The sequence below is a fragment of the Somniosus microcephalus genome, chromosome 17, assembly GCF_052327205.1.
Source record: "Somniosus microcephalus isolate GS21.2 chromosome 17, FLI_Smic_1.0, whole genome shotgun sequence".
Classification (NCBI taxonomy): domain Eukaryota; kingdom Metazoa; phylum Chordata; class Chondrichthyes; order Squaliformes; family Somniosidae; genus Somniosus; species Somniosus microcephalus.
The window spans coordinates 67,748,824-67,774,482 of record NC_141003.1 but is presented as its reverse complement, the minus strand read 5'-3'; the positions used below and the strand labels follow the sequence as shown (position 1 = coordinate 67,774,482).

Sequence of the window (25,659 nt, the reverse complement as noted above, 5' to 3'; positions counted from 1 at the left end):
AAAGAATAGTAAGGTTGAGGATTGGGAGGATTTTAGAATTCAGCAAAGGAAGACCAAGAAATTGATAAATAAAGGGAAAATAGAATATGAGAGTAAACTAGTGAGAGATATAACAACAGACTGTAAAAGCTTCTATAGGTATGTAAAAAGGAAAAGATTAGCAAAAATAAATGTGGGTCCCTTACAGGCTGAGACAGGAGAAATTATAATAGGGAATAAGGAAATGGCGGAGAAATTAAACAAATACTTTGGGGTAGATTTTCCCGAACCTGTCGGGAAGAAGGCGGGACTTCCCCTTTCGGGTTTTTGACCCGCCTACTTCGACGTCCGGCCAATCCGCGCGATTTTCCCTTGATTGACCTTGTTGAGCCCACCCAGCGGGCTCAGCAGGCCAATTAAGGGCCACCCGGCAACAGGTGACGTCACAGACTGCAATTTCATCTGTCAAGAGTTCTTGACAAATGCTGCTTGAAGCTGTGAAACACTGACACTCTGAGTTCTAACATGAGTCCTTCTGCACAGACTCAGTTAGAACTCTCACCGGCACTCAAAGCTGAAGGCTGTCACTTTTGACAGATCGCAGCCATTCAGCTTTCAGTTCCGGCTGAGTGATGCACTCCCGACGGCTACAGGAAGAAAGGCTGTTAAGGTAAGTACACTGAAAGTTAACATGTAGGGTACAGCAAGCAGTTAGGAAAGCAAATAGTATGTTGGCCTTTATTACAAGAGGATTTGAGTATAAGAGTAAAGACGTCTTACTGCAATTATATAGGGCCCTGGTGAGACCACACCTGGAGTATTGTGTACAGTTTTGGTCTCCTTACCTAAGCAAGGATATACCAACCATAGAGGTAGTGCAACGAAGGTTCACCATACTGGTTCCTGGGATGGGGGGATTGTCTTCTGAGGGCAGATTGAGTAGGCTAGGCCTATATTCTCTAGAGTTTAGAAGAATGAGAGGTGATCTCATTGAAACATACAAAATTATTACAGGGCTTGACAGGGTAGATGCAGGGAGGATGTTTCCCCTGGCTGGGGAATCTAGAACCAGGGGTCACAGTCTCAGAAGGGGATGGTCATTTAGGACTGAGTTGAGGAGAAATGTCTTCACTCAGAGGGTGGTGAATCTTTGGAATTCTCTACCCCAGAGGGCTGTGGAGGCTCAGTCGTTGAGTATATTCAAGACAGAGATCGATAGATTTTTGAATATTAAAGGAATCAAGGAATATGGGGATAGTTCAGGAAAGTGGAGATGAGGTAGAAGATCAGCCATGATCTTATTGAATGGCGGAGCAGGCTCGAAGGACCAAATGGCCTGCTCCTATTTCTTATGTTCTTATGTAAATAGCTGAGGCACCGCCACTGAGTCCTGCGGCACCCCACTAGTAACAACCTGCCAACTTGAAAATGACCCGTTTATTCCTACTCTCTGTTTTGTCCTTTAACCAATCCTCTATCAATCAATGCTAATATATTACTCCAACCCCATGAGCCGTTATCTTGTGCAACAACCTTTCATGTGGCACCTTATTGAATGTTTTTTGAAAATCCAACTATACTACATCCACTGGTTCTCCTTTATCTACCCTGCTAGTTACATCCTCAAAAAACTCATAGATTTGTCAAACACGATTTCCCTTTCATAAAACAACATTGACTGTGCCTAATTATATTATGATTTTCTAAGTACCCTGTTACCACTTCCTTAATAATGGATTCCAGCATTTTCCCGACGACTGATGTCAGGCTAACTGGCCTGTAGTTCCCTGTTTTCTCTCTCTCTCCTTTCTTGCAGTGTTACATTTGGCACCTTCCAATCCACTGGGACCATTCCAGAATCTAGGGAATTTTGGAAGATCAAAACCAATGCATCCGCTATCTCTGCAGCCACCTCTTTTGGAGCCCTAGGATGTAGGCCATCAGATCCGTGGGATTTGTCCCATTAAATTCTCCAGTGCCTTTTACTAATATTAATTACTTTAAGTTCCTCACTCTTATTAACCCCTTGGCTCCCCACTATTTCTGGTATTTTTTTGTGTCTTCTGTGAAAGCAGATACAAAATATTTGTTTAACGTCTCTGCCATTTCCTTATTTCCCATTATAATTTCTCCTGTCTCAACTTCTAATGGACCCACGTTTACTTTTGCTGTCTTCCTTTTTGTGGAAGCTCTTATAATCTATTTTTATATTTCTTGCTAGTTTACTTTCATATTCTATTTTCTCCCTCTATCAATTTTTTGGCCATCCTTTGCTGGCTTCTGAAACTCTCCCAATCCTCAGGCTTACCACTCTTCTTGGCAACGTTATAAGCCTCTTCTTTTAATCTCATACTATCCTTAACCTCTTTAGTTAGCCATGGATGGATGACTTTTCCCATGGCGTTTTTATTGCTCAATGGAATGTATATTCATTGAGAATTATGAAATATTTTTTTTAATATTCGCCATTGCTTAGCTACCGCCATATCTTTTAATCTATTTTCCTAATCTACCTTAGCGAACGTGAGGCTCATACCTATGTAATTGGCTTTATTTAAGTTTAATACTCTAGTTTTGGACTTAAATACATCACTCTCGAACTCAATGTGAAATTATATATTATGATCACTCTTCCCAGATGATCCCTTACTATGAGATTGCTGATTAACCCTATCTCATTACACAAGACAAGATGTAAAGTAGCCTCTTCCCTGGTTGGTTCCACGACGTATTGCTCTAGGAAAATGTCTCGAATGCATTCCATGAACTCGTCCTCCAAACTAAAACTCCCCCTTTGGTTTGCAATCCACTTATGTCTGATAATGCCTTTGTGAAGCACCTTGGGACAGCATTCCACACTAAAGATGTTCGGGAAATGCAAGTTTTTTCTCTCCTCTCTCTAATTCTCCCACCACAAGATCACACACTAAACACGGTTGAAAAAGGCATTTCAACCCACTTTAGTTGATCCGATCAGAAGGACCCTGCATTGCGATATTCAAATCTTTCTTAAATTATTATAAGGTTTCACCTCTGTTACTGGTTAACTGTGAAAAGGACTCTAAGCAACTTCAGGAAGACACAGGCAAATTAGATCATCAGACAGATAGATGTCAGATGAAATTTAATACAGGGATATGCGAAGAGTTATATTTTGGGACAATGAGTAAGAAGGATATGTTTACATTATATGGTAAAACTTTAAAAGGATTAGAGGACCAGAGAGACTTGGGGGTTCAAACAAAGAAAATTTTATCAACTAGCGTGGTGGCAGCAAAAACCCTGTGTACGTTTAAGATGTAATTCGCAATGGGGGTTGTAGGGTGCCTCTGGATGAATGAACTGATATGAGCCAAATGGTTCTTCTCATCCGTGAAGTAATAGTTCTTTCAGAGAACCAGCACAAACACAGTGGGTCAAATGGCCTCCTCCTGCGCTGAAAAATTCTATACTCCACCTGGAAGTCCATTGCATGTCTTGACTTTCTTTGTGTGAAGAGGAAATGCTGACAGAAATGTGCTTTGACTGGCAGCTGTCCCGCAGGTAATCATTTTCTGGTCCAAGGGTCTGACACACGTGGAAACCCATCATTGCGCACAAGCAGATGGGTTGAAGAATAGTGGAGGCATTTTACATAGATGAGCATATGGTAATGCAGATTAGATGAGCATATGGTAATGCAGATTAAATTCTCAGCTAGTATGAAAGATAGACATGATGAATGAGCGGGAAAGTTGAAAAAAGAAGTGATTTGAGTTTGATCTCAGCCATTAATGGTCAGTGCAGGACAAATGTCCACAATGGTATAATCAAGTGCTGGACTTGCATCTTGAGGGCATTTGACTACAAAAAAATCAGCTTATTTTAATTCCATCTTGGTATACCACATTTGGAATATTGTTTTCATTAGATCATTGGCTGCATTGGGAAGGATTAAGAAAATAGCAACAAATATTGATCCCAGAATCAAAATGCTGTAAATTGGCCAATAGACTTGAACTTCTTTTCATTTGAAGAAAAGATTGAGGAGGGACATGATCCATGTCTTTAAATGCTGAAAGAAAGTGGAGTTGTCCCAAGTTTAACATAAAATGAAACTATAGGACTAGAGGCCATGAATTCAAACCTTGCGTGGTTCAAGCGAGTTTCTTTCTAAAACCACTTAGTAATACATGTGTGGAAGAGAGTAGTTAATACATAAATCATCTAATTCCTTTGTAAATGACTAATCTGTCTAGTTATGAATGGGCATCAGTACAGACAGATGATGGGACTTTGTGATTCCAATCCTATTGAAACAATGGGAACATTGTCTGTGGAATGTATTGGCCAAGGTTGACTAGTAATTACAGTATTTGTCCAGGAGCTTTCCTTCGTGTATCCGAGCTTTCTCCTGAGAGTTTTTGTATGTATATTTTCACCTTCCTCGTGAGATTAATTAGGAAAGTCTACTTTCTGATGGAGTGATTGTTCTTTCCTCATTCCATACTTTGTTACCTGCAGGGCTGACCTTTTTGATTATACCCACTATTTTTGCCTGCTGTCCAAAATACCTTTGCTTGTGCCATCATAGCTCATATGTTGTTATTCTGCCAAGTAACTGAGATAAGTTAATTCAGCACCGATGAGATGTGAATGGACAATGTCGAGGCAAAGCTTGTTACTGACTTATCACAGAATGATGCAGCACAGAAGAAGGCTCTTTGGCCCATTGTACCTGTGCCGGCTCTTTGAAAGAGCTGTCCATTTAGTCCCACTCCCCTGCTTTTGCCCCTTAGCCCTGTATTTTTTTCCCTTCAAGTATTTATCCAGTTCCCTTTTGAAATATACTATTGAATCTGCTTCCACCACCCTTTTAGGCAGTGCATTCCAGATCACAATGAATTGTTGCATAAAACAAGCAAAGACTTGGTCTTATTAACGCTGCAGAGAATTTGCCACTTGTCAACCCACTGTCCAATTCTGTCAATACCCTGCTGCAGTGATTCAGTTGCTGTTTACCTTTCCAGATAAATGATTGACCGCTTCCTGATATACCATGCATTCTATTCTACTCTCTGCAACCTTGGTGTCCTACACTAGAAGTCTAGGCCCTACACATAGGTTTCATAACATAAGCAATAGGAGCAGGAGCAGGCCATTTGGCTCTTCCAGCCTGCTCCGCCATTTAATGAGATCATGGCTGATCCGATTTTGGCTTCAACTCCACTTTCCTGCCTGCTCCCCATAACCCTTGACTCCCCTGTTACTCAAAAATCTGTCTGTCTCAACCTTGAGTATATTCAATAACTCAGCTTCCACAGCTCGGGGGGGTGGGGGGTAAAGAATGCCAAAGATTCACGACCCTCTGAGAGAAGAAATTCCTCCTCATCTCCGCCTTAAATGGGCTGCCCCTTATTCTGATACTGTGCCCCCTCGTTCTAGATTCCCCCATGAGGGGAAACATCCTCTCAGCATCTACCCTCTCCAACCCTTAATATACTTTCTTAATATAAAAGAAAGACTTGCATTTATACAGTGCCTTTCAAAACCTCAGGACGTCCCAAAGCACTTTACAGCCAATTAAGTGCTTTTGAAGTGTAGTCACTGTTGTATTGTAGGAAATGTGGCAGCCAATTTGCACACAGCAAGCTCCCACAAACAGTAACATGATAATGACCAGATAACCTCTTTTAGTGACGTTGGTTGAGAGATAAATGAGGGGAGAGGTCCCCAGCTCCTCTTCAAAATACTGCCATGGGATCTCTTACGTCCACCTAAGAGGGCTGTTGTCCTCGGTTTAACGTTCCATCCAAAAGGCGGTACCTCTGATAGTGCAGTACTCCCTCAGTATTGCAGTGAGGTATCAGCCTAAACTCTGGAGTGGAAGCTGAACCCGCAACTTTCTGACTCCGAGGCGAGAGTGCTGCCCACTGAGCCAGGGCTAACGTGTATGTGACTTTTGATAACATCTCAAGCTTTTCGGTTAAACCAGGAGCTCATGCTTCCTTGAGAAGTGTCTGCAACGGTGTTCTAAGACCAACGTTCATTTATTATTTATATGATTCAGTGTTTATACCCTCCCTGAGAAAGGTACATATTCAATTCAACAGCTTACCAGATGTGTCAAAGAAATTAATTTGGCTTTGTATTAAAGCCAGGCTTCTGCAAATTACCAAATGCTATGGCAATGTTGAGGCAGTTTCTATGACTTTGTATTGGATTCCCAGGAGATTGCCACATTTCTAGATCATAGGTCTGAAGGGATTGCAAGCTTGGCTGGCTTCCTCAAGTCAAGTTAATGGCTGAATAACAGGTTATTGTGATATGTTTCAAAAGGTGCTCGTTTACTATAGTATCCCTGAACATTGGCACAATTACCAATAAGAATATTTTCCTGAAGTGATCAGAATCTGGCTTTGATCCCTCCTTGTGGATGCACTCAACGTAGGCCATTTCCCATTCAGTTGCAGCTGACTGCAGGGACCAGTGTAAAGGGCAAGGAGGACAGGCAGTTGAAAGTGAATAGTTCTGATACTAGGAGCACACCTTGCATGGCTGGTCATGTTGGGCAGACTGTCGCGCTGGAAATGTTTTAATGTAGTAGGAGTTCCACAAGATTTCAAACTAACTAGTTCGAAAGCCTTCATCATTTCCAGTTCTTCTCCACAAAGGCGCATAGATGTGTGGTTAGCTAACCCACAGTACACACACAAAAGAGATTGACTGCAAACAAAGCTAAACTCAGGAGGTTGTGCGAGTTCAAGTGTTTGGCTCTACTTCAGATTCCTCTTCCCAAGTGTGTACCGTTCCAGCTCCGAAAATCTTATCAAATGTTGGATAATAACCTTTTGTAAAGAATGGAGAACTGATATTTGTTTTGGATCAATTATTGACTGACAGCAATTGTTAGAATCATCTTTTCAGTTACAGCCAGATTCCAAAAACAACACTAGATTTTGATAAATGTTGACTTACAGTGCTTCTCATTGATGCTGGATTACTCAGGGGGCCTAACGTAATCCTGCAACACATCACCACTGAGGAAACAGCGCGAATAGGTTGCTCAGTGTGTCTGGTTCTCACCCTTCCCTTAGGACCTGTAGAGATCAAACCCATTTCCCTCTACTGAACTGGTAATCTGGCCATTTCCTTTCCTGAATGTATTGACTGATTCTGCATTTATTGTACCAGTTGGACAGTCTGGTTCATCTGTTAAAAAAAGTAGTAAACACAACGTTTGATTCCCAGTTTGTGCTGAATTAGCGGGATATCAGTCAGGGCACAGTCCAGATGCTGGCATTGGTCTCTGCACCCCAGGCTAAAAGGAAAATTCAGGCAGTATAACCAATTGTGGCCACTGAGCAGTGACCACCCCTACCCCCACTGCTGGAAAATGTGTAGATGCTCAGTGAATGCAGAATGAAACTTGGATGTGATGCTCCCCATGGTCAAACAGTCGGAGGCACACTAACATGAGTGGCGACTTTGCCAGTGTCCTGGAGGACCGGTGATGCTGTGGAACCACCTGACCAGCCCCACCAAGCACCTGAAGCAAAGAGGAAAAACACAATCTTTTTGTGTGCAATTTTACATCTTAAGCACATGCAAGGGAGGCTGGGATTTAAACAGAGAAGCAGATCTTTTGATTTTTCTTTAATTTGGCGAAACCACAAACCAAAGAGCCTTTTCCTGGAGTTTTTGGACTCTGTGTAATTATTGGTTACAGAAAATCTAGTTTTGGCACTGTTCTACCAGCTTATTGGCACTACTCAATGAATAAGAATGGAAATAAAAGCTGGCTTGGCTTAGTGGTAGCACTCTTCCTCTGAATCAAAAGTTTCCACTCAAGGGACTTGAACACCTAATATTGACTGACATTTCAGTGCAGTACTGAAGGAGTGAGATGCGATATTAAAGCAAGGCCCCGTCTGCTCGTTTAGTTTTTTAAATTCACTTATGGGATGTGGGCGTCGCTGGCAAGGCCAGCATTTAGTGCCCATCCCTAATTGCCCTTGAGAAGGTGGTGGTGCGCCGCCGCCTTGAACCGCTGCAGTCCGTATGGTGAAGGTACTCCCACAGTGCTGTTAGGTAGGGAGTTCCAGGATTTTGACCCAGCGACGACGAAGGAGAGATCCCATGGTACAGCTCAAAGAAGAGCTGGGGAGGTTTGCTGGTGTCCTGGCTAACATGTATCCCTAATCAGCACCACCAAAACACAACAGGGTATTTATCTCATTGTTGTTTTGGGACCTTGTGCACAACTAGACTGCCATTTATGCCTACAAAACAAAACCCTCACCCATGTCTTTGTTACCGCCATACTCGACTATTCCAATGCTCTCCAGGCCGGCCTCCCACCTTGCATCCTCCGTAAAATTGAGCTGATCCAAAACTCTGCTGCCCAAATCTTAAATCTCACCAAGTCCCGTTTAACCATCACCCCTGTGCTCACTGACCTACACTTTCTCCCAGTCCGGCAATGCCTTCATTTTAAAATTCCCTGGCCTTGCCCCTCCCGTATCTCTGTAAACCCCTCCAGCTCAACAAGCCTCAAATCTCTGCACGACTCCAATTCTGGCCTCTTGCCCATCCCTGATTATAATCGCTCCACCATTGTTGACCGTGCCTTCGCTGCCTAGGCCCTAAGCTCTGGAATTCCCTCCCTAAACTCCCCTCCTTTAAGACGCTCCTTAAAATCTACCTGTGACCAAGCTTTGTCACCTGTCCTATTATCTCCTTATGTAACTTTTGTCTGAACGCTCATGTGAAGCGCCTTGGGATATTTTACTATGTTAGAGGTGCTATATAAATGCAGGTTGTTGTTGTAGTGATAACGCTGCAAAATAATTCTTTGGCGATGAAGCTTCTTCCTTATAATGTCGAGCTCGGTTGGTAAATGCACAAGTTATGTGGCTCTGAGCCATCTAGAAAGGAAGGTCTCGGATTTGATTCCGTATGTTGAGTTTGTTCATCTCAGGCTGGAGGGGCTGTGATTGGAGTGACACTACATTCAGTCCCAGTATTCCTGAGGAAAAATCAGCCCGGATTCTCTCCGATCACTGTCCAGACACTTTTGCAGAAGTCATGTATAGATGTTGGGTGAGAGCAGATCAGGTTATCCTGTGCTGCCCTACACACCCTTTACCCTGCAGTTGAAAAGTCTTGCCAACTCTCGCTGCCTAGACTCACCCTTAAAGAATAGCAATTGGACGCGGCACTGATTGCTGGCACTTCCTGAGGAACCATAGCTCAGCAAGAGTCAGCATCTTCAAGAGAGGAGGCGAGAAAATTAGACAGCTCGTTTGGATGTTTAAATTCCTATTATTAGACCTATTATCAGTAAACCACATGGAGCGTTGAGTGAAATGCAAGCTGCCATGTGTTGTTTTGAGGACATACTTGATGATAAAGCAGTTTGTTCAGGAAACATTTCCCAGCATTCTCTGCAAACTCCAAATACATTTAAAAAAATCTGTAGATCAGCAGATACCCTCTCGGAGTGTAACATTAGATAGGTACCTTCTCCAAGTGTAATATGGGATGGGTACCCTCTCGGAGTGGAATATGGGATGGGTACCCTCTCGGAGTGGAATATGGGATGGGTACCCTCTCGGAGTGGAATATGGGGTGGGTACCCTCTCGGAGTGGAATATGGGATGGGTACCCTCTCGGAGTGGAATATGGGATGGGTACCCTCTCGGAGTGGAATATGGGATGGGTACCCTCTCGGAGTGGAATATGGAATAGTCATCCATGACTTTATTGTGGATGATCAAATTGACATCTTGGCATTGACGGAGACATGGTTGAGGGGTGATGAAACCTTTCCCCATAATGAAGCTTCCCCACCTGGCTATACTTTCCACCATATTGTAAGATTAGGATCACAGGCTCACACACAGATTACCCAACAGGGCTTTAGAAGTTGTAAGGCTTTTATTAAAGAGCTACAGTTTTAAAGCATAATCAGATATTACATATGGTTTAAGCCGAGTATAATAGACATACAACCCGTGACAGTAGGAGCGATCTACGATTCCCGAATCGGAATGCCACGACCGGACGGACGGGGAAGCAGTACGGTGGTCTCGGATTGGGTGGATTCCTGCAGTCTGCTGCATTGGCCACTTCCGTTGGGTCATCTCTCAAGCTGTTGGAGGTGTGAGGCTGTCAGCCACCTCAGAGGCTAAACTTGACCACGGTATGAGGCCGTCAGCCACCCTGGGGAAGCCTTCGCCCCGACTGCCTGATTTCCCCTCTCGGCCGTCTATGTTTATAGTTATTTCGGTGGGATGGTAATCACCTGGTGTCAATCGTTTGATCCCCATCCTATCGTCCAATTGTGAAGCGGGAAGGCATCCCTCACCGTCCTTTTCTGCATGACTGACGAGGCCTCCCTCTTATCTTTCTGAGGAATGTTTTGTTATGTTTCTTTAAGGACATTTTATGACTTTTCGGCTCCATTTTTGTCTATTATCCCACCACCCTGTGTTTTGCATTTTACGATTCCCTTATCACTTCTATTTGTCTTTTGATGCTTGATATTCGACCTTTGCTTATATTTCTGCTATCTGTTCCTGGCTGCATGGTGTCAGTCTCTGTTCTAAGAATTAAAACCCATCTTTCAATCTAACAGCTATTTCTTACAATATTCCATGCCCAAACTGCTGTGGTGGTGGTGGTGTGGCCTTCTATCTAAATCGCACCTTGGTCTGTCTCCCTACTCCACCAGCAACTTCTCCTTTGAGCATCTCTTCTTGTTCTACCCCTCACGTCTCTCTCTTAAAATCCTTATTCTGTACAGCCCACCCAAATACCAAACTAATTTCTCAGTGAGATATCTTCTCTGCTTTCCTCCCCTCTGCACCGAGTGACTGCTTATCCTCAGTGATTTCAACCTCCATCTCAACTTGTCTTGCTCCCTCTCCTCTGAGTTCACTGCCCTCCTTTCCTCCCTTAATTTCTCCCTTCATGTCAAGTCCCCCATCCATATACACAGCTACCCCCTCGATCTTATCATCTCACATGGCTTCACTAACCCCTCTGTAACCATAAGGCAATCCCCGACCATTTCCTTATATCACACTCTACCCATATTCTCCTTCCCTCTCCTAAACCCACTTCTTTTCGTATCCGCCCCTGGAAAAAACTTTCCCTCAAGTTCCTTACCACTGCACTTTCTAATTCCCAACTATCTAGCTTAACTATTCTCCATCACATCTCTGCAGCTGCTGACTTACTAAATCACACCCTCTCCACCACCTTTGATGCCCTTGTCCCCACTAAAATCATTACACTCTGTCACCCTATTCGTTCCTCCTGGTACACCCCTCATCTCCGCTCCCTTAAGTCCAAGGAACGCAGACTTGAATATCTTTGGCGGACAATGGCCTAATCATCACCAGATTTGGCTAGATCATATAAAGCACTATCGGGTCCTGCTCTCCATCACTAAAACCGCCTGCGATTCTAAGATCATCCAGGACGGCAAAAATAACACCAGGCTTCTCTTCACCACTAACCGTCTTCTCAAACCACCCTCCCCTGTCTCTTCTTCCCTCACCTCCAACAATAGATGTGAGGAGCTCACAGACTTCTTTGTTAAAAAGATCGACAACATCTGTCCAACTGCTTCTGCTTTCAATTCCCTCCCTCCCCCTAGCCCACCGGACCTTACTTCCTCTCTGTTTTCCCCCTGCCCTAATGCTAAATTTGCATATTTTTCTAATTTCTCTCCTATCTTTCCCCCTTTGCCCTTTCAAAGCTCATCTTGTCAATGAGACCAACCTCCTGCTCTCTCGACTCTATTCCTACTAAATTGCTGACAACCCAACTTTCCTTCCTGGCTCCCATGTTAGCGGATATTGTTAACAGTTCTCTCTCCTCCGGTATTGTCCCCCTTTCTTTCAAATCTGCCATCATTACCCCTATCCTCAAGAAACAAACCCACGACCCCTGCGTCCTTGCAAACTATTGCTCCATCTCCAAACTCCCTTCCTCTCAAGTTCTTGAACGTGTTGTCGCCTCCCAAATCCATGCCTATCTTTCCCAGAACTCCTTGTTTGAATCCCTCCAATCAGGTTCCCGCCCCGCCACAGTACTGAAACTGCTCTTACCAAGGTCACAAATGACATCCTAACTGACTGCGACAAAGGTAATCTATCCCTTCTGGACCTGTCTGCAGCCTTGGACACGGTTGACCACAACATTTTGCTCCAACGCCTCTCCACCGTCATCAAGCTGAATGGGACTACACTCACCTGGTTTAATTCCTATCTTTCCAACCATAACCATAGAATCACTTGCAATGGCTTCTCTTCCCGATCCCGCACTGTCACCTCTGGTGTCCCCCAAAGATCTATCCTTGGCCCCCTCCTACTTCTGCCCCTCGGTGACATCATCCGGCAACACAACGTGAGTTTTCACACATACGCTGATACCCAGATCTACCTCTCCTCCACCTCTCTTGAACCGTCCACCATCTTAATACTATCAGACTGCTTGTCCGACATCCAGCACAGGATGAGTAGAAATTTCCTCCAATTAAATATCAGGAATACCGAAGCTATTGTCATTGGTTCACGTCACAAACTCTATTCCCTTTCCACTGATTCGATCTCTCTCCCCGGCAACTGTCTAAGGCTGACCAAGTCTGTTCACAACCTTGGTGTCATATTTGATCACGAATTGAGCTTCCTACCTCATATTCGTTCTATCACTTAGACTACCCATTTCCACCTTCGTAATATCGCCCATCTCCACCCTTGCTCAACTTATCTGCTGCTGAAACCTTCATCCATGCCTTTATCACCTCTAGACTTGACTATTCCAATGTACTCCTAGCCGTCCTCCCTAGTTCTACCCTCCATAAACTTGAGGTCATCCAAAACTCTGCCGCTTGTGCGCTAATTCACACCAATTCCTGTTCACCCATCTCCTCTGTGCTTGCTGACCTACATTGGCTCCCAGTTAAGCAATGCCTAGATTTTAAAATTCTCATCCTTGTTTTCAAATCCCTCTATGACCTCGCCCCTCCTAACCTCTGTAATCTCCTCCAGCCCTATAATCCCCCTAGATTTCTGCGCTCCACCTATTCTGGCCTTTTGAACAGCCCCGATTTTAAATGTTCCACCATTGGCAGCCGTGCCTTCAGCTGCCTGGGTCCCAAGCTCTGAAATTCCCTCCCTAAATCTCTCCGCCTCTACTTCTCTGTCCTCCTTTAAAACTCACCTTAAAACCCATCTCGTCAACCAAGCTTTTGGTTGTCTGCCCGAACATCTCCATCTATGGCTTGGTGTCATTTTTTTTTTGATAACACTCCTGCGAAGCGCCTTGGATGTTTTATTGCGTTAAAGGCGCTATATAAATATAAGTTGTTGTTGAGTGTAATCTGGAATATTTACCTTCTTCGGGGTGTAATCTGGGATATTTACCCTCTCTGGGTGTAATCTGCGATATTTACCCTCTCGGGGTGTAATCTGGGATATTTACCCTCTCGGGGTGTAATCTGGGATATTTACCCTCTCGGGGTGTAATCTGGGATATTTACTCTCGGTGTAATCTGGGATATTTACCCTCTCGGGGTGTAATCTGGGATATTTACCCTCTCTGGGTGTAATCTGGGATATTTACCCTCTCTGGGTGTAATCTGGGATATTTACCCTCTCGGGGTGTAATCTGGGATATTTACCCTCTCGGGGTGTAATCTGGGATATTTACCCCCTCGGGGTGTAATCTGGGATATTTACCCTCTCGGGATGTAATCTGGGATATTTACCCTCTCGGGGTGTAATCTGGGATATTTACCCTCTCTGGGTGTAATCTGGGATATTTACCCTCTCTGGGTGTAATCTGGGATATTTACCCCCTCGGGGTGTAATCTGGGATATTTACCCCCTCGGGGTGTAATCTGGGATATTTACCCTCTCTGGGTGTAATCTGGGATATTTACCCTCTCGGGGTGTAATCTGGGATATTTACCCTCTCTGGGTGTAATCTGGGATATTTACCCTCTCTGGGTGTAATCTGGGATATTTACCCTCTCTGGGTGTAATCTGGGATATTTACCCCCTCTGGGTGTAATCTGGGATATTTACCCCCTGGGGTGTAATCTGGGATATTTACCCCCTCGGGGTGTAATCTGGGATATTTACCCTCTCTGGGTGTAATCTGGGATATTTACCCTCTCGGGGTGTAATCTGGGATATTTACCCTCTCTGGGTGTAATCTGGGATATTTACCCTCTCTGGGTGTAATCTGGGATATTTACCCCCTCGGGGTGTAATCTGGGATATTTACCCCCTCGGGGTGTAATCTGGGATATTTACCCCCTCGGGGTGTAATCTGGGATATTTACCCCCTCGGGGTGTAATCTGGGATATTTACCCCCTCGGGGTGTAATCTGGGATATTTACCCCCTCGGGGTGTAATCTGGGATATTTACCCCCTCGGGGTGTAATCTGGGATATTTACCCCCTCGGGGTGTAATCTGGGATATTTACCCCCTCGGGGTGTAATCTGGGATATTTACCCCCTCGGGGTGTAATCTGGGATATTTACCCCCTCGGGGTGTAATATGGGACAAGTACTCACTCGGAATGAAATGCGGATGGACCCTGCTAAGAGCAGAGTACATACAGATATCTGCTCAGAAACAACGCTGAGTTCTGTACTGGATCAGTGAGAAATTTCCACCCAATGTGCCTGAAAGCTGGTCGTTTTTAATATCACAGTTTCATAAAGTGGGCAGAAATATCAGGCAACCTGTGGGGAAGTTTACTGCTTGCTGCTTTATACGGCTGACCGAAAGCTAGAAATAGGAAATGGCGAAGCCAGAGTATCATTCCAAATAGCACAGCTCATTGCTCTGCAGCAACTGCAGGGGAGCCTGTGTCTGCTACACTGAAACAGGAGTGCATGGCTCTGCCTGAGAGCCATGGAATTGCAGTTAATGAAATTACCTTTACGTATAAATCCAGCTCTTCCAATAGCATTTTGTGGTGTGGTGCTGAGCCCGATAGACCTGTAAGCTCACAGATTGCAGTCCTGGTCTGTGCTAGATTAGCTGAAGCAGCCATTAAGGTGCTATAGTTGCCCTCAAGTGACCATCAGCAGTGAAGAGAACAAGTCAGCCAAGGTTTCCGCTCCAGATCAGTATTCACTGATCCCCTGCTCACAAGTGTATGTGGATGTCGGGTGAGAACTTTTGAGGCCCGTCATGGTCAAATAGGTTGTCAACGCTCATCGTTGAGGCTCATGCGTGAGGAGTGAGCACTAGGGTGAGGCACTGGAACCCTGCCAGCATCTGATGGTGATGGTACTGCACCACATTTCTCGCTGCTCCAGTACCATGCCTCTGCACCTTTAACGAGAGTGGGGAATAAGAAAGGAAATGAGGCAGGGAAAAACAGCACGCAGAAAAACAGCCAGCACTGACAGAGTTGAATGCACGTCCTTCATTGTGTTTACTGTTGCACTAAATTTCCTTGCAACCGACAGCAAATGCCTGGTTCTCCTGCTGTCAACTACAGTTAGGAATATAAACTGCCTGGCTTTACCTTACTGCAGCAGTAGCATGGATCTTGCGAGCTGTGATCAGGTTTGATGGCTTCGCTTCTGCTCGACCTCACCCACCCACCCCCACCAAGCCCAGATTCCTCCCTCACATCCAATCCCCTCCCAAACATCAGATGTCTCCGATTCTACCCCTCTTCCTCTTTTAACAAAATACTAACCTTTGCCTTTACTGCCTCCAGGCTTGATGTCTCCAATGCTCTTCTTGCCTCTTCCACACTCTAACTCGCTCAGAACACTGCAGCCCACATCCTGATCATGACTCCCACCCCTGCCCTAGTACCCCACTGATCTCTTCCAGTCATATGTCCCTGCGCTCACCATCCACTCCTCTGATGGCAGCTTACTCCTCGCTTCCCCATCGACGACCACTACTCTAGCCACTATGCCCCAGCCCTTTGAAGTTCCCTCCTTCATCACCTTGCAGTCAGACAGACAGACAGAACTTGAAAGTCTCAGACATCTCACTGCGCATGAGCACTGTAGAAATGTAACTCGTTGAGAATGGCGAAATTGTAAATTGGAGAGTGGTGCTGGAAGGCCTGGTTAATGCAAAACAGGAGCTGCAATGTAAAAGCAGCTTAATCAAAGCCAGACAGCAATATTTAAGCAGCAGTCACTCCCAGCCCGGCCTCTTAATCTATTTCATTCCCTGTGCCTCTTTAGTCTTGATAAAGGGTTTTGACCCAAAACGTTGACTCTAATTTCTCTCCACGGATGTTGCCTGGCCTGCTGAGTTTTTCCAGCATTTTCTGTTATTTCGGATGTCCAGCATCTGCAGTATTTTGCTATCGTACTATTGTGCCTCCTCTACTTATGTTAATTGCGTGGCAGCAAGGACTAAATGTAAAGGCCAGATTTCAGCAGCAGGCCTCGCTGTAAGCTGGTCCCAGACCAACCCATTGTCTCACCAATCCCACTGTTATGTTTTCAAAACAGGTACAGAGCCCGAGTGGAAAAGATTGAGTCGCCTTCCAAAGTCCACGTCTTCTACATTGATTATGGCAACGTAAGTACCTGAAGTCTATCAGCTCCTTCACCCAGCACCCTCCTGGTCACTATCTTATATTTATGGCCCCTACTTCTGATCTCCCCCAGAAGTGGAAACATCTTCTCTACGTCTACCCTAATAAACCCTTCCATAATCTTAATGACCTCTAAGAGTATGAAATGGTCAGTGCAGGGATGAAAATATCTTTCAAGAATATTAGTTACATCGCAAGAGAAAAGGAGGAGGGAAAAATTGAAGTAGACAACCCCTCGATCCTGTTACAGGTATCGGTTCCCCTCTTGTGATGAAATGGGGTTATTTGCAACTAATGCGCCTCACGTTTAATGCCCATGTTATTTCTGCCACAGACCACGATTGCATAAATTTTTTCCTCTGAATTTGAATTAAACATTTGTTCCTTTTTCGGTTGTGATTCCCCTTCCAACAGGAACGCTTATTTTAAAAAAATGTTCTTATCGATCGAATGTAGCCTCAACCCAGTCATACACAGTGTTGTGTTAATCATCCCACTCCAAAAAGAAGGGAACACATTGCAGCTTGCTGCTTTTGCAGAAGAGTGATCGAACATTCATTTCCAGTTAGTGTGCTTCACTGAGTTCAACATATCCCGTCCCTGCAGATAAGAGGCAACCATCTCGGGGAATAGCAAATATTTTAGCTCATTCCTTTTCCAAATTGCTTAAGTAATTACTGGAACAAGTGTATTATCTGCTCAGAAACCTGACATTTCCACCGCTCCCTGGAATTTTAGGCAGTGCTGTGATACTGGGGAATACGGTTCATGTTGCGCTGCATGTATTGATGTCTTCCCACGACAAATCGCTCCCCTAATGATTTGAGCAGAGAGTCAGCAAGCCCCTCCTCCTCCCCTGCTCTTTTAATTGTTTTATAAAGGAACAAGGGCCCCCCGCCTGTCTGATTTTGGACCAAACAATCTTGTTTTGAGAAGGCTGACTAGAAATTTCTAAAAACAATGGGACATAAAGATCTTCAGTTTAATGGAAACCACTTTTTCCCTCGACTTCTGTCTCTCATGGCGTGGAGTCATTAGTTACCAAGGTTTTCAATTAACTTTGATCAGCAGTAATGCCAGCATCATAACTGGAGCCATGACCCTGTCATGTGTCTGTCTTTCAACTTGGGGGGGGGGGGGTGCGGTGTGGGGGGGAAGGAACAACCCTAACGTGTTATTATGTTATACTGGTCCATCTCCCATGGCATTGCACATGGTGAGTTCAGACCATGTATAGTCTTTAGGTGAAGCGGGATTAGAGGGCGGGGATCACGGGGGCAGTAAACGTAGAGGAGAGGTGACAATCAGACAGACAGCATTTGAACAAATATGGCATCAACGATGCAGTTGCAAAACTAAGTTCTTCCAGTGACTGGAGTTAAACCTGACATAAAGGAAGATGGTCATGTTAGTCAGAGGATTGTCATCACAGCCCCAAGACATTATTGCAGGGGCTTCTCAAGGAAGTGTCCTCAGCCCAACCCTATTCAGCTGGCCTACAGCAGGACTTTGAACAGAGTTGAGGGAGCTGTACTCTATTTATCTCAGCAGAAACTGGACCAACGCTGGATCACAAAACTGCAGCAATGTTCAGTTTATGGCACTAGCATTCTTTGTCTAATAAATGCAAAACAAAATAACCTTTTTAAAAAAAAAAAAAAAAAAAAAAAATCTGTAGCAATAAGCTCAGCAATTGAGGATTGCTCTCAACTCTTCATGTCCCAACCATCTCCAAGTCTCCTCCATCTGGGAAGCAAGGACGCCACGCCAGGTAATGAGCACAGAATCTAGACTGACACTCCAGTGCAGTACTGAAGGAGTGCTCACTGTCTTTTCAGTTAGAGGTTAAACCGAGGCCCTGTCTGCCCCCTCGTGTGGACGTAAATGATCCCATGGCTCTATTTCAAAGAAGAGCAAGGGAGTTCTCCCCGGTGTTCTGACCAATAGTTATCCCTTAACCAACATCTAAAAACAGATTATCTGGTCATCATCACATTGGGCTGTATGAGCTACGCACACGCCCGTAGGAACCGCGCAAGTTCCGGATTTAAGCATGTGAAGCGCATGCACTCAAACCCGAAACTTGCGATCTGTCAAGTCTTGACAGATCGCGCGCATCCCCAGGAGAAGGGCCTCCGCGGGCGGAGAGTTGCGCTATTTGCCCAACTTCTACCCAGCGAATGCCTGTGAAATTCTTACGTCTGGTACCAGGGTAAGAGTTATAAAGAACACAAAAATAAAATGTTTTCATTCATATAAACATTAAAACATGTGCAATAAGGTAAGTTTATTTTTGGACCATATAAAATATGTAAATTTGTTTTTCAAAAAAATACATTTTTGTTTTAAATATTTAATTATAATATATTTTAATTAATTTTAAATATGTAATTTTTTTAAATTTATTTCTTATGTTAAATCTATTTTTAATGTCATCTCCATTCATGCTTATGGAGGTTCCGTATAAACGGAGCCTCCATAAGTATGAATGGGGATCCCCCTTCTTTGATTGGTTGGGCCGGCCTACTTAATCCCAGTGGCGCTTGCGAACCACAAGGCCTATGCGTAGAGGCCCAGGAGCGCAAGTGTCCAAACTTCTGGGACCATCAGGTAAGATTTTTTGCTGTGTGCAAATTGGCTGCCGTGTTTTCTGCATTACAGCAATGACTGCACTTCAAAAAAAAACTTTGGGATGTCCTGAGGTCATGAAAGGAGCAATCTAAATGCAAGCTTTTTCTTTCTTTCTTTCTGCTCCCACCCACTCCGACAAGACTTTCTAGCTGGCACACCATTGTTTCTGCAGCTGGCACCAGATTCGGGTGACAGGGTTGTCCTGGCACTTGGATCCCGCCGCCATCTGCTTTGCGAGACAAAGACTGCGTGCCTTCAAGGAGTGTTGGCATATATCCCCAGCTCCATTCAGTTAGCAGTCCCGTGACCACAAAAAAAGGCTTTCTTAAGGCTAACAGTTAGTGATATGTCTTCAGGTTGCTCAGTGGCAGCTGTTGAGAGTTTTGCATCAGTTTCTTGATGCACAGATTGCCACCGCTCTGTCAAATCTCCTCTACAGCTCTGAAGTGCTTCCACATCACAGCAAAAAAAATCCTCTTCGGCTCACGGGTCTCTGCACACAGCTCTCCGAATTTTCATCAAATGGAAGGGCAGCTGTCGGTCATACAAGTTCATGGGTAGAAATATGTCCAGACAGGGTTCTCTCTAAGCATACCCCACCCACCCACCCCAATTAATCCTGTTAATTTGAGGCTGGATAAAGAGCTGTTGAAGTACTAGCCCATTTTTTTGTATGTGACAAGTCGAAGGTGCCTTAAATTTATATTGCCACTGGGATTTGTATTAGAATTGGGCATATAAGGGCGTCGATTGCTTTCTCCCTCAGCTATGAACAGTCGTTAACCCCCTCCTGTTCCTTGCAATAAATGCTGGTTCCAACTAGTGCCACTACCTTCCATCAATTTGTATCTCACCTGCTGTGAAGCCGAGAGGATCAGAGCCTGCAATGGAGAAGGAATTAAATTATAATTAGCAACAATACTGAGCATCGCTTTCTTCACACTGACAGACTGTTTGGGGGGGGGGGGGGCGGCAGGGAGGGACTTGTTTTTTTATTATTATATCTTTTTTAAAGTACTGTTTTGCTTAAATACATGGTAACTTCACATCTCGTTCACACACGGTGTATAAAGAACTGGCAGCTTTGGGACTCGTGCCTGATTTTCAGGAGTCCCAATGTTGGGTTTGAGGTGTGAAAGTGGAGGAAGGTGAGTGTGGTAAGTTCTGCCCATAGATGTATCTGGCACTCTAGGTTACAGTATTTACTACCCAGTCTCGCGGCCTAGCATACATCCACCAATAGTCTTCCTGTTAGATATGCTAGAGCGACAAATTTGGAGCCGTTGTCTCTTGTGCTAGGAATGAGAGTTGATGGATTTACTAGGGTAAATGATACTTTCAGACAACACATGCGGTGATGTGAAGGCTGCGGGAGTGATCGCTTTACAGTTGCTGAGCTCAGTAGGAGGGTGACCAAGCCTCAATCTTCCTCTCGATCTCTTAAACGTGCGTTTCCTCAGAAACTGGCTTTTAACCACAAAATGGAGTCCTCAATACAAAATGGAATCCGAACACAATCTAGCGTGGCATAGCTTCTCTAACATATCCATACTCTGACTCTGCACTTTGGATACCTCTGATCCTTTCAGTGGGGTCTGACTGGAATCTAAATCCATTGGACATGCTCCTTTTATGCTAAGTCATACAGATCAGAAGGTCCTAGGTTCTATCCCTACCAGTACCGTGTTAACTGATCTAAGTTGGCTGCTACAGTTGGCCTTTCTGCTTCTGAGAGTGGAAGAATGAAGCCTGGTTTCCTGCTCCTCATTACTGCTCAGTGAACCCCGCTGCAAGTGTGCTCTGGGTATGCACAGAGTAAGACTTGGCCGTGTTGCTCTACACAGTTGAATAGCTTGCAGACCTGGCACGTACATGAACAATAACTGACATTCTGAGAGGCTGATGCCTGTGGAGTCATAACCCAGTAAAATGCAGTCCCTTCGGAGAGGGGAAAGAAGATTGGAGGGAGGGGAGGCGGGACAAAATGCTTTGGCCATCTGGAAATATGTATGATTCGATCTTAAAAGCACTGCTCTTAAACTGTCTTTAATAAGTCTCTAATCTTTTTGCATTTCTTTTCCTGCTTTGTGATCAGCACATTACAATTTATTAATTGTCATCTTAAAAATGGTTTAATATTTAAAATTCAGATACAAGTCATTTTTGAAAGTATTCCAATGCTCTCCTGGACCTTCCACCTACCACACTCCGTAAACTTGAGCTATCCAAAACTCTGCAGCCCATATCCTAACTCGCACCAAGTCCCGTTTATCCATCACCACCTGTGCTCACCGACCTACATTGGCTCATGGTCCGGCAATGCCTTGATTTAAAAAATTCAGACCCCACTGAAAGGATCAGAGGTATCCAAAGTGCAGAGTCCAAGTATGCATGTGTTAGAGAAGCTATGCCATGCCAGATTGTGTCCACCTGCCTTGTGTTCAAATCCCTCCATGGCCTCACCCCTCCCTATCTCTGTAACCTCCTCCAGCCCTACAACCCTCAGATCTCTGCGCTCCTCCAATTCTGGCCTATTGCGCATCCCCGAATTTAATGGCTCCACCATTGGCGGCCGTGCCTTCAGCTGCCTCAGCCCTAAGCTCTAGAATTCCCTCCTTAAACATTTTCCGCCTCTCTACCTAGCACACCTCCTTTAAGTCGCTCCTTAAAACCTACCTCTTTGACCTAGCTTCTGGTCACCTGTCCTAGTATCTCCTTATGTGGCTCGGTGTCGAATTCTGTCTGATTATGCTCCTGTAAAAACTCTACATTAAAGATGCTATATAAATGCAAGTTGTTGTTGTATTCACTGCATGGTGAGACGTGCTGATTGTTGTTATTCTTTCCCTCAGAAAGAAAATGTGGCATCTGTTCGTCTAGGTGTTCTGCCGCCTACCTTCAGCACACGAACCCTGCCCCCTCAGGCCACAGAGTATACTTTTGCATATATCCAGGTGCCACAAGATGTAAGTAAGATTGCAGCCGAGTAACCCCTTCCAACGCATGCAAGAGTTCGTTTTCAATGTTCGTCGATCAGTCGGGTTTGTGATTCTATAACCCAGTGTACAAGTGTAGAAAAAACTGCAGCCAATCGTAAGAGGAGGGTATCTAATGGGTTATTTCTCCACAGTTCAAGTGGAAGTGATTTAAAATGTCCCCCACCCACCACTGCACTGCACTGAAATTGTAATGCCATTACTGAGCGATATCTGGATGTGGCATGTGCCAGCACTGTGATTTTAGATGACAAGTCAACTACTGTATTGGTTTTCAGTAGTTACACAACCATGATTGGCACTTCAGTAGGGGTTCCATTCCGCATTAGTGATATGGAGAACATGTTGGCATCTGTAGTTGGCAAAACTAGGGCTGTGATAATGAATAAGATCACCCTGCACACTCTGAACACCATCTTGAACCCCTTATACTTGCCTTGTAATAACTTCCGAGTGTTCTGGGGATGCAAGCTTAAAAATTAGGACGTTATTGAGCAACAAGAGAGGTTAGTCCGAGTTTGTGAAATGACTGCGTTGGACTTTGAAGGATATAAAACGCTTAAAGAGATGATTAGATGTGTTTCTGGAGAGGACTGAGGGATATGGTGAGAAGGTGGGTAGATGGAATTGATCCATGAAAAAGGAGCAAGCTTGTTTTAGTTAGTTCTTAAAAGTCCTCGTCTTGAAAGTCTGGTACACAGAAGTGTGTGCGCGCGCACTGGATGTCTTTCAGAAATTGAACACCAGTGGCCTCACCTGAAGCAACGTTTGGGATGGGTTCCTGTGCCGCAGTGTATTGGAGCTCAATCAACCAGAGTAGAACTGCAGGCTCGGATTGAGGAACACTTCAGTGATCTTATTGACACTTAATTGTACAAGCAAATACCTTCAAAATAGCCCAAGATAAAGTTTGCAGTGCATTTATTATAGCTGATTGTGTTTTTTGTTCAGTCGATAAGATATTAGGCCACAGCCCTGTCTGCCTGTGTTGAAGGTTCAGTTGAATGTTATGTATCCCAGGACACTATTTGAAGAAGCAGAGTGTGTTCCTGGTGTCCTGGTCAACATTCCTCACTCAACCAAAAACACATTAAGTAAATAATTCATCTGACTGATGTGTGCAAAATGATTGCGGCCTTTGCCTATGTCTAACAGTCACTACACTCATTCTCTGCAAACTACTTCAAGACCTTTTGAGATGCGATTGGCTGCATTATCAATACAAGTCTGTCCAAGAGGGATCCTGAAGAGATTGGCTGGCACTTTCAATTCTAGAATCTGCATTCGACTCTAGCCCAGGACGCTAGAATGAACATTCTTCTCTCTCCTGCCTGTTAAGATTCCAAAGTATAATGAGTTTTTGACTCCGTTTTAATGTGCATAAATTAACAGTACAGAACTGCCCCATAATCAGGAACTAAATTGGCATTCCCTCTGAAGCCAAGCCAGATGCAAGATGTCACATTCATGCGGTAAATGCTGGTTAAGAGACACGGATGGAATAAAACAGGAAGATTTACAGTGCACCTGACTCTGATGTCCCTGAAGGGCTGTAAAATGCTGTTATTGTTGCAGGTTTCCAGCATTCGCAATTTTCTTTTTATTTCTACTGTGTTGTACCTGACCTGGTGACGATCCTGGAAGGCAGAGTAGAGAAAGCTTTACTCTTCAGCTAGCCATGCTGTACCTGCCCTGGGAGTGCTTGATGCTGACGGGCACTATATGCCAAAATGGAGTGTAGTCCATTCCCCTGCACTAACATCTCTTACCTCGAGCACTGAGGAATGATTGGAAGGGGGTGATGAATGGAACCAGATACTGGTTGTGCCCCACATTATTGCTGCAGGTGGTTTTTTTGTGAGGAGGCGGTGAGGAACTTTCCCTGTAATGAGCAAATATCAGCGAGTGAAAAATTTAACGCTTTGAGTGTGCCTAAATTGTTAAACTGTCTTCTCTCTTTTACCAATGCTGACTGGCCTTTATTTCCAGCATTTTTTGTTGTTAGTAATTAGATGCCGCCAAGCGTGGGGTTATAAAAGTCTCTCGACTATAAAAAGGGAGGGAAAGAATTCCACAGTGTTGAGGTCCCAGAAAAGAAAGGGTTATATAGATTAGTGTGAGGAGACTCGATTTCAACACTGTCGAGAGTGGAGGGAAGAGTGTTTTGGATGCCATATTTGGAAGCCAACATGTTGAAACTGTTGTAAATTATCGAGCTTCTGGCCACTTGGGAACATCATTGCAACTTCAAAGCGACACTTATCAACTGTCCTACAGCATGTTCGCTCAACTAAAGAGTGTTTGGTTCCCTAGCAACCCTGAGTCGATTCCATTAGTCTCTTTCTTTTATAATTTGCAAGTATAATGAATGTATACCTCTTGAGGGAATTACTAATTTATATATTTAATTTAGCTCATAACAGTAAATAGTTAATTAAACTGGGCTCATTTGGTCTAAGGCATTTCCTTCTCCCCTGCCCTTTTGCCTGGAAAATAAGATTGCAGAAATTGAATGAAGAGCCATATCTTACAGTTTGTAGAAATATTTATAATCCAGCGAGTTCAGAGTATCGTTATTCAACTTCTTCCCACGCACCCCTGACACCTTGTAGTGTTGACAGGCCAAGGCATTCTCACTGAGTAGGTGAGTGCAGTCAACAGCTTAAAAATATTTCTGAAAATCTCGGGTTGGATATTAGACATTTCTGTTTCTCCCCCCCCCCCCCCCACCCTTTCCCTTGCGAGCATAGACTTGCTGCTGTTTTACACTTCCACAGATGCCAAGCACCCCTCTGGTAACTTATCCGTGGCCATTCTTCATGCATGAGTCCAGATGGTGAGTGTGCGCAGGCTGTTTGATCACAGCATCCATCCCAGCCAAGCGTTATACTGTCCCCTCAATATTCACACCCGCGCACTATCTAACGGGACTCTCCCTTTAGTGATTAGGAGAGGGGAACCCTGAATGGCTGTTCCCTCCTTAGCCCGGGGTGCTCTGGTCACTTGTAGCATTCACATGCCACCCTGGCTGAGATCAGAACACTTCATCCGGGGATGGTAGTGTAGTGTTTGTTACTGGACTAGTAATCCAGAGGCCTGGACTAGTGATCCGGACACGGCAGCTGTGGAACTTAAATTCAGTTAATTTAAATAAATCTGGGATAAAAAGCTAGTATCAGTAATGGTGACCATGAAACTACTGGATCATTGTAAAAACCCATCTGGTTCACTAATGTCCTTTAGGGAAGGAAATCTGCCGTCCTTACCCGGTCTGGCCGATATGTGACTCCAGACTCTCAGCAATGTGGTTGACTCTTAACTGCCCTCTGAAATGGCCTAGCGAGTCACTCAGTTGTTCAAGGGCAATTAGGGATGGGCAATAAAAGCAGGCCTTGCCAGCGACACCCACATTCCAAACTTGGCACAGACCAGGAATTGACCTGAGCCCTTCTGATCTGCAGCCTTCACCGTCC

General features: G+C 44.5%; 1 protein-coding gene across 1 annotated transcript in view; it reads left to right on the top strand.

The window, feature by feature from the left end:
- The window catches only part of snd1 (staphylococcal nuclease and tudor domain containing 1), a 1,037,556-nt gene that overhangs the window by 958,286 nt on the left and 53,611 nt on the right, over nucleotides 1–25,659 (top strand). The window contains exons 20-21 of the mRNA XM_086010590.1: nucleotides 16,474–16,543; nucleotides 22,043–22,156. Coding sequence (XP_085866716.1) covers nucleotides 16,474–16,543; nucleotides 22,043–22,156 — 184 coding nt within the window. The remainder of the gene's footprint in view (nucleotides 1–16,473; nucleotides 16,544–22,042; nucleotides 22,157–25,659) is intronic.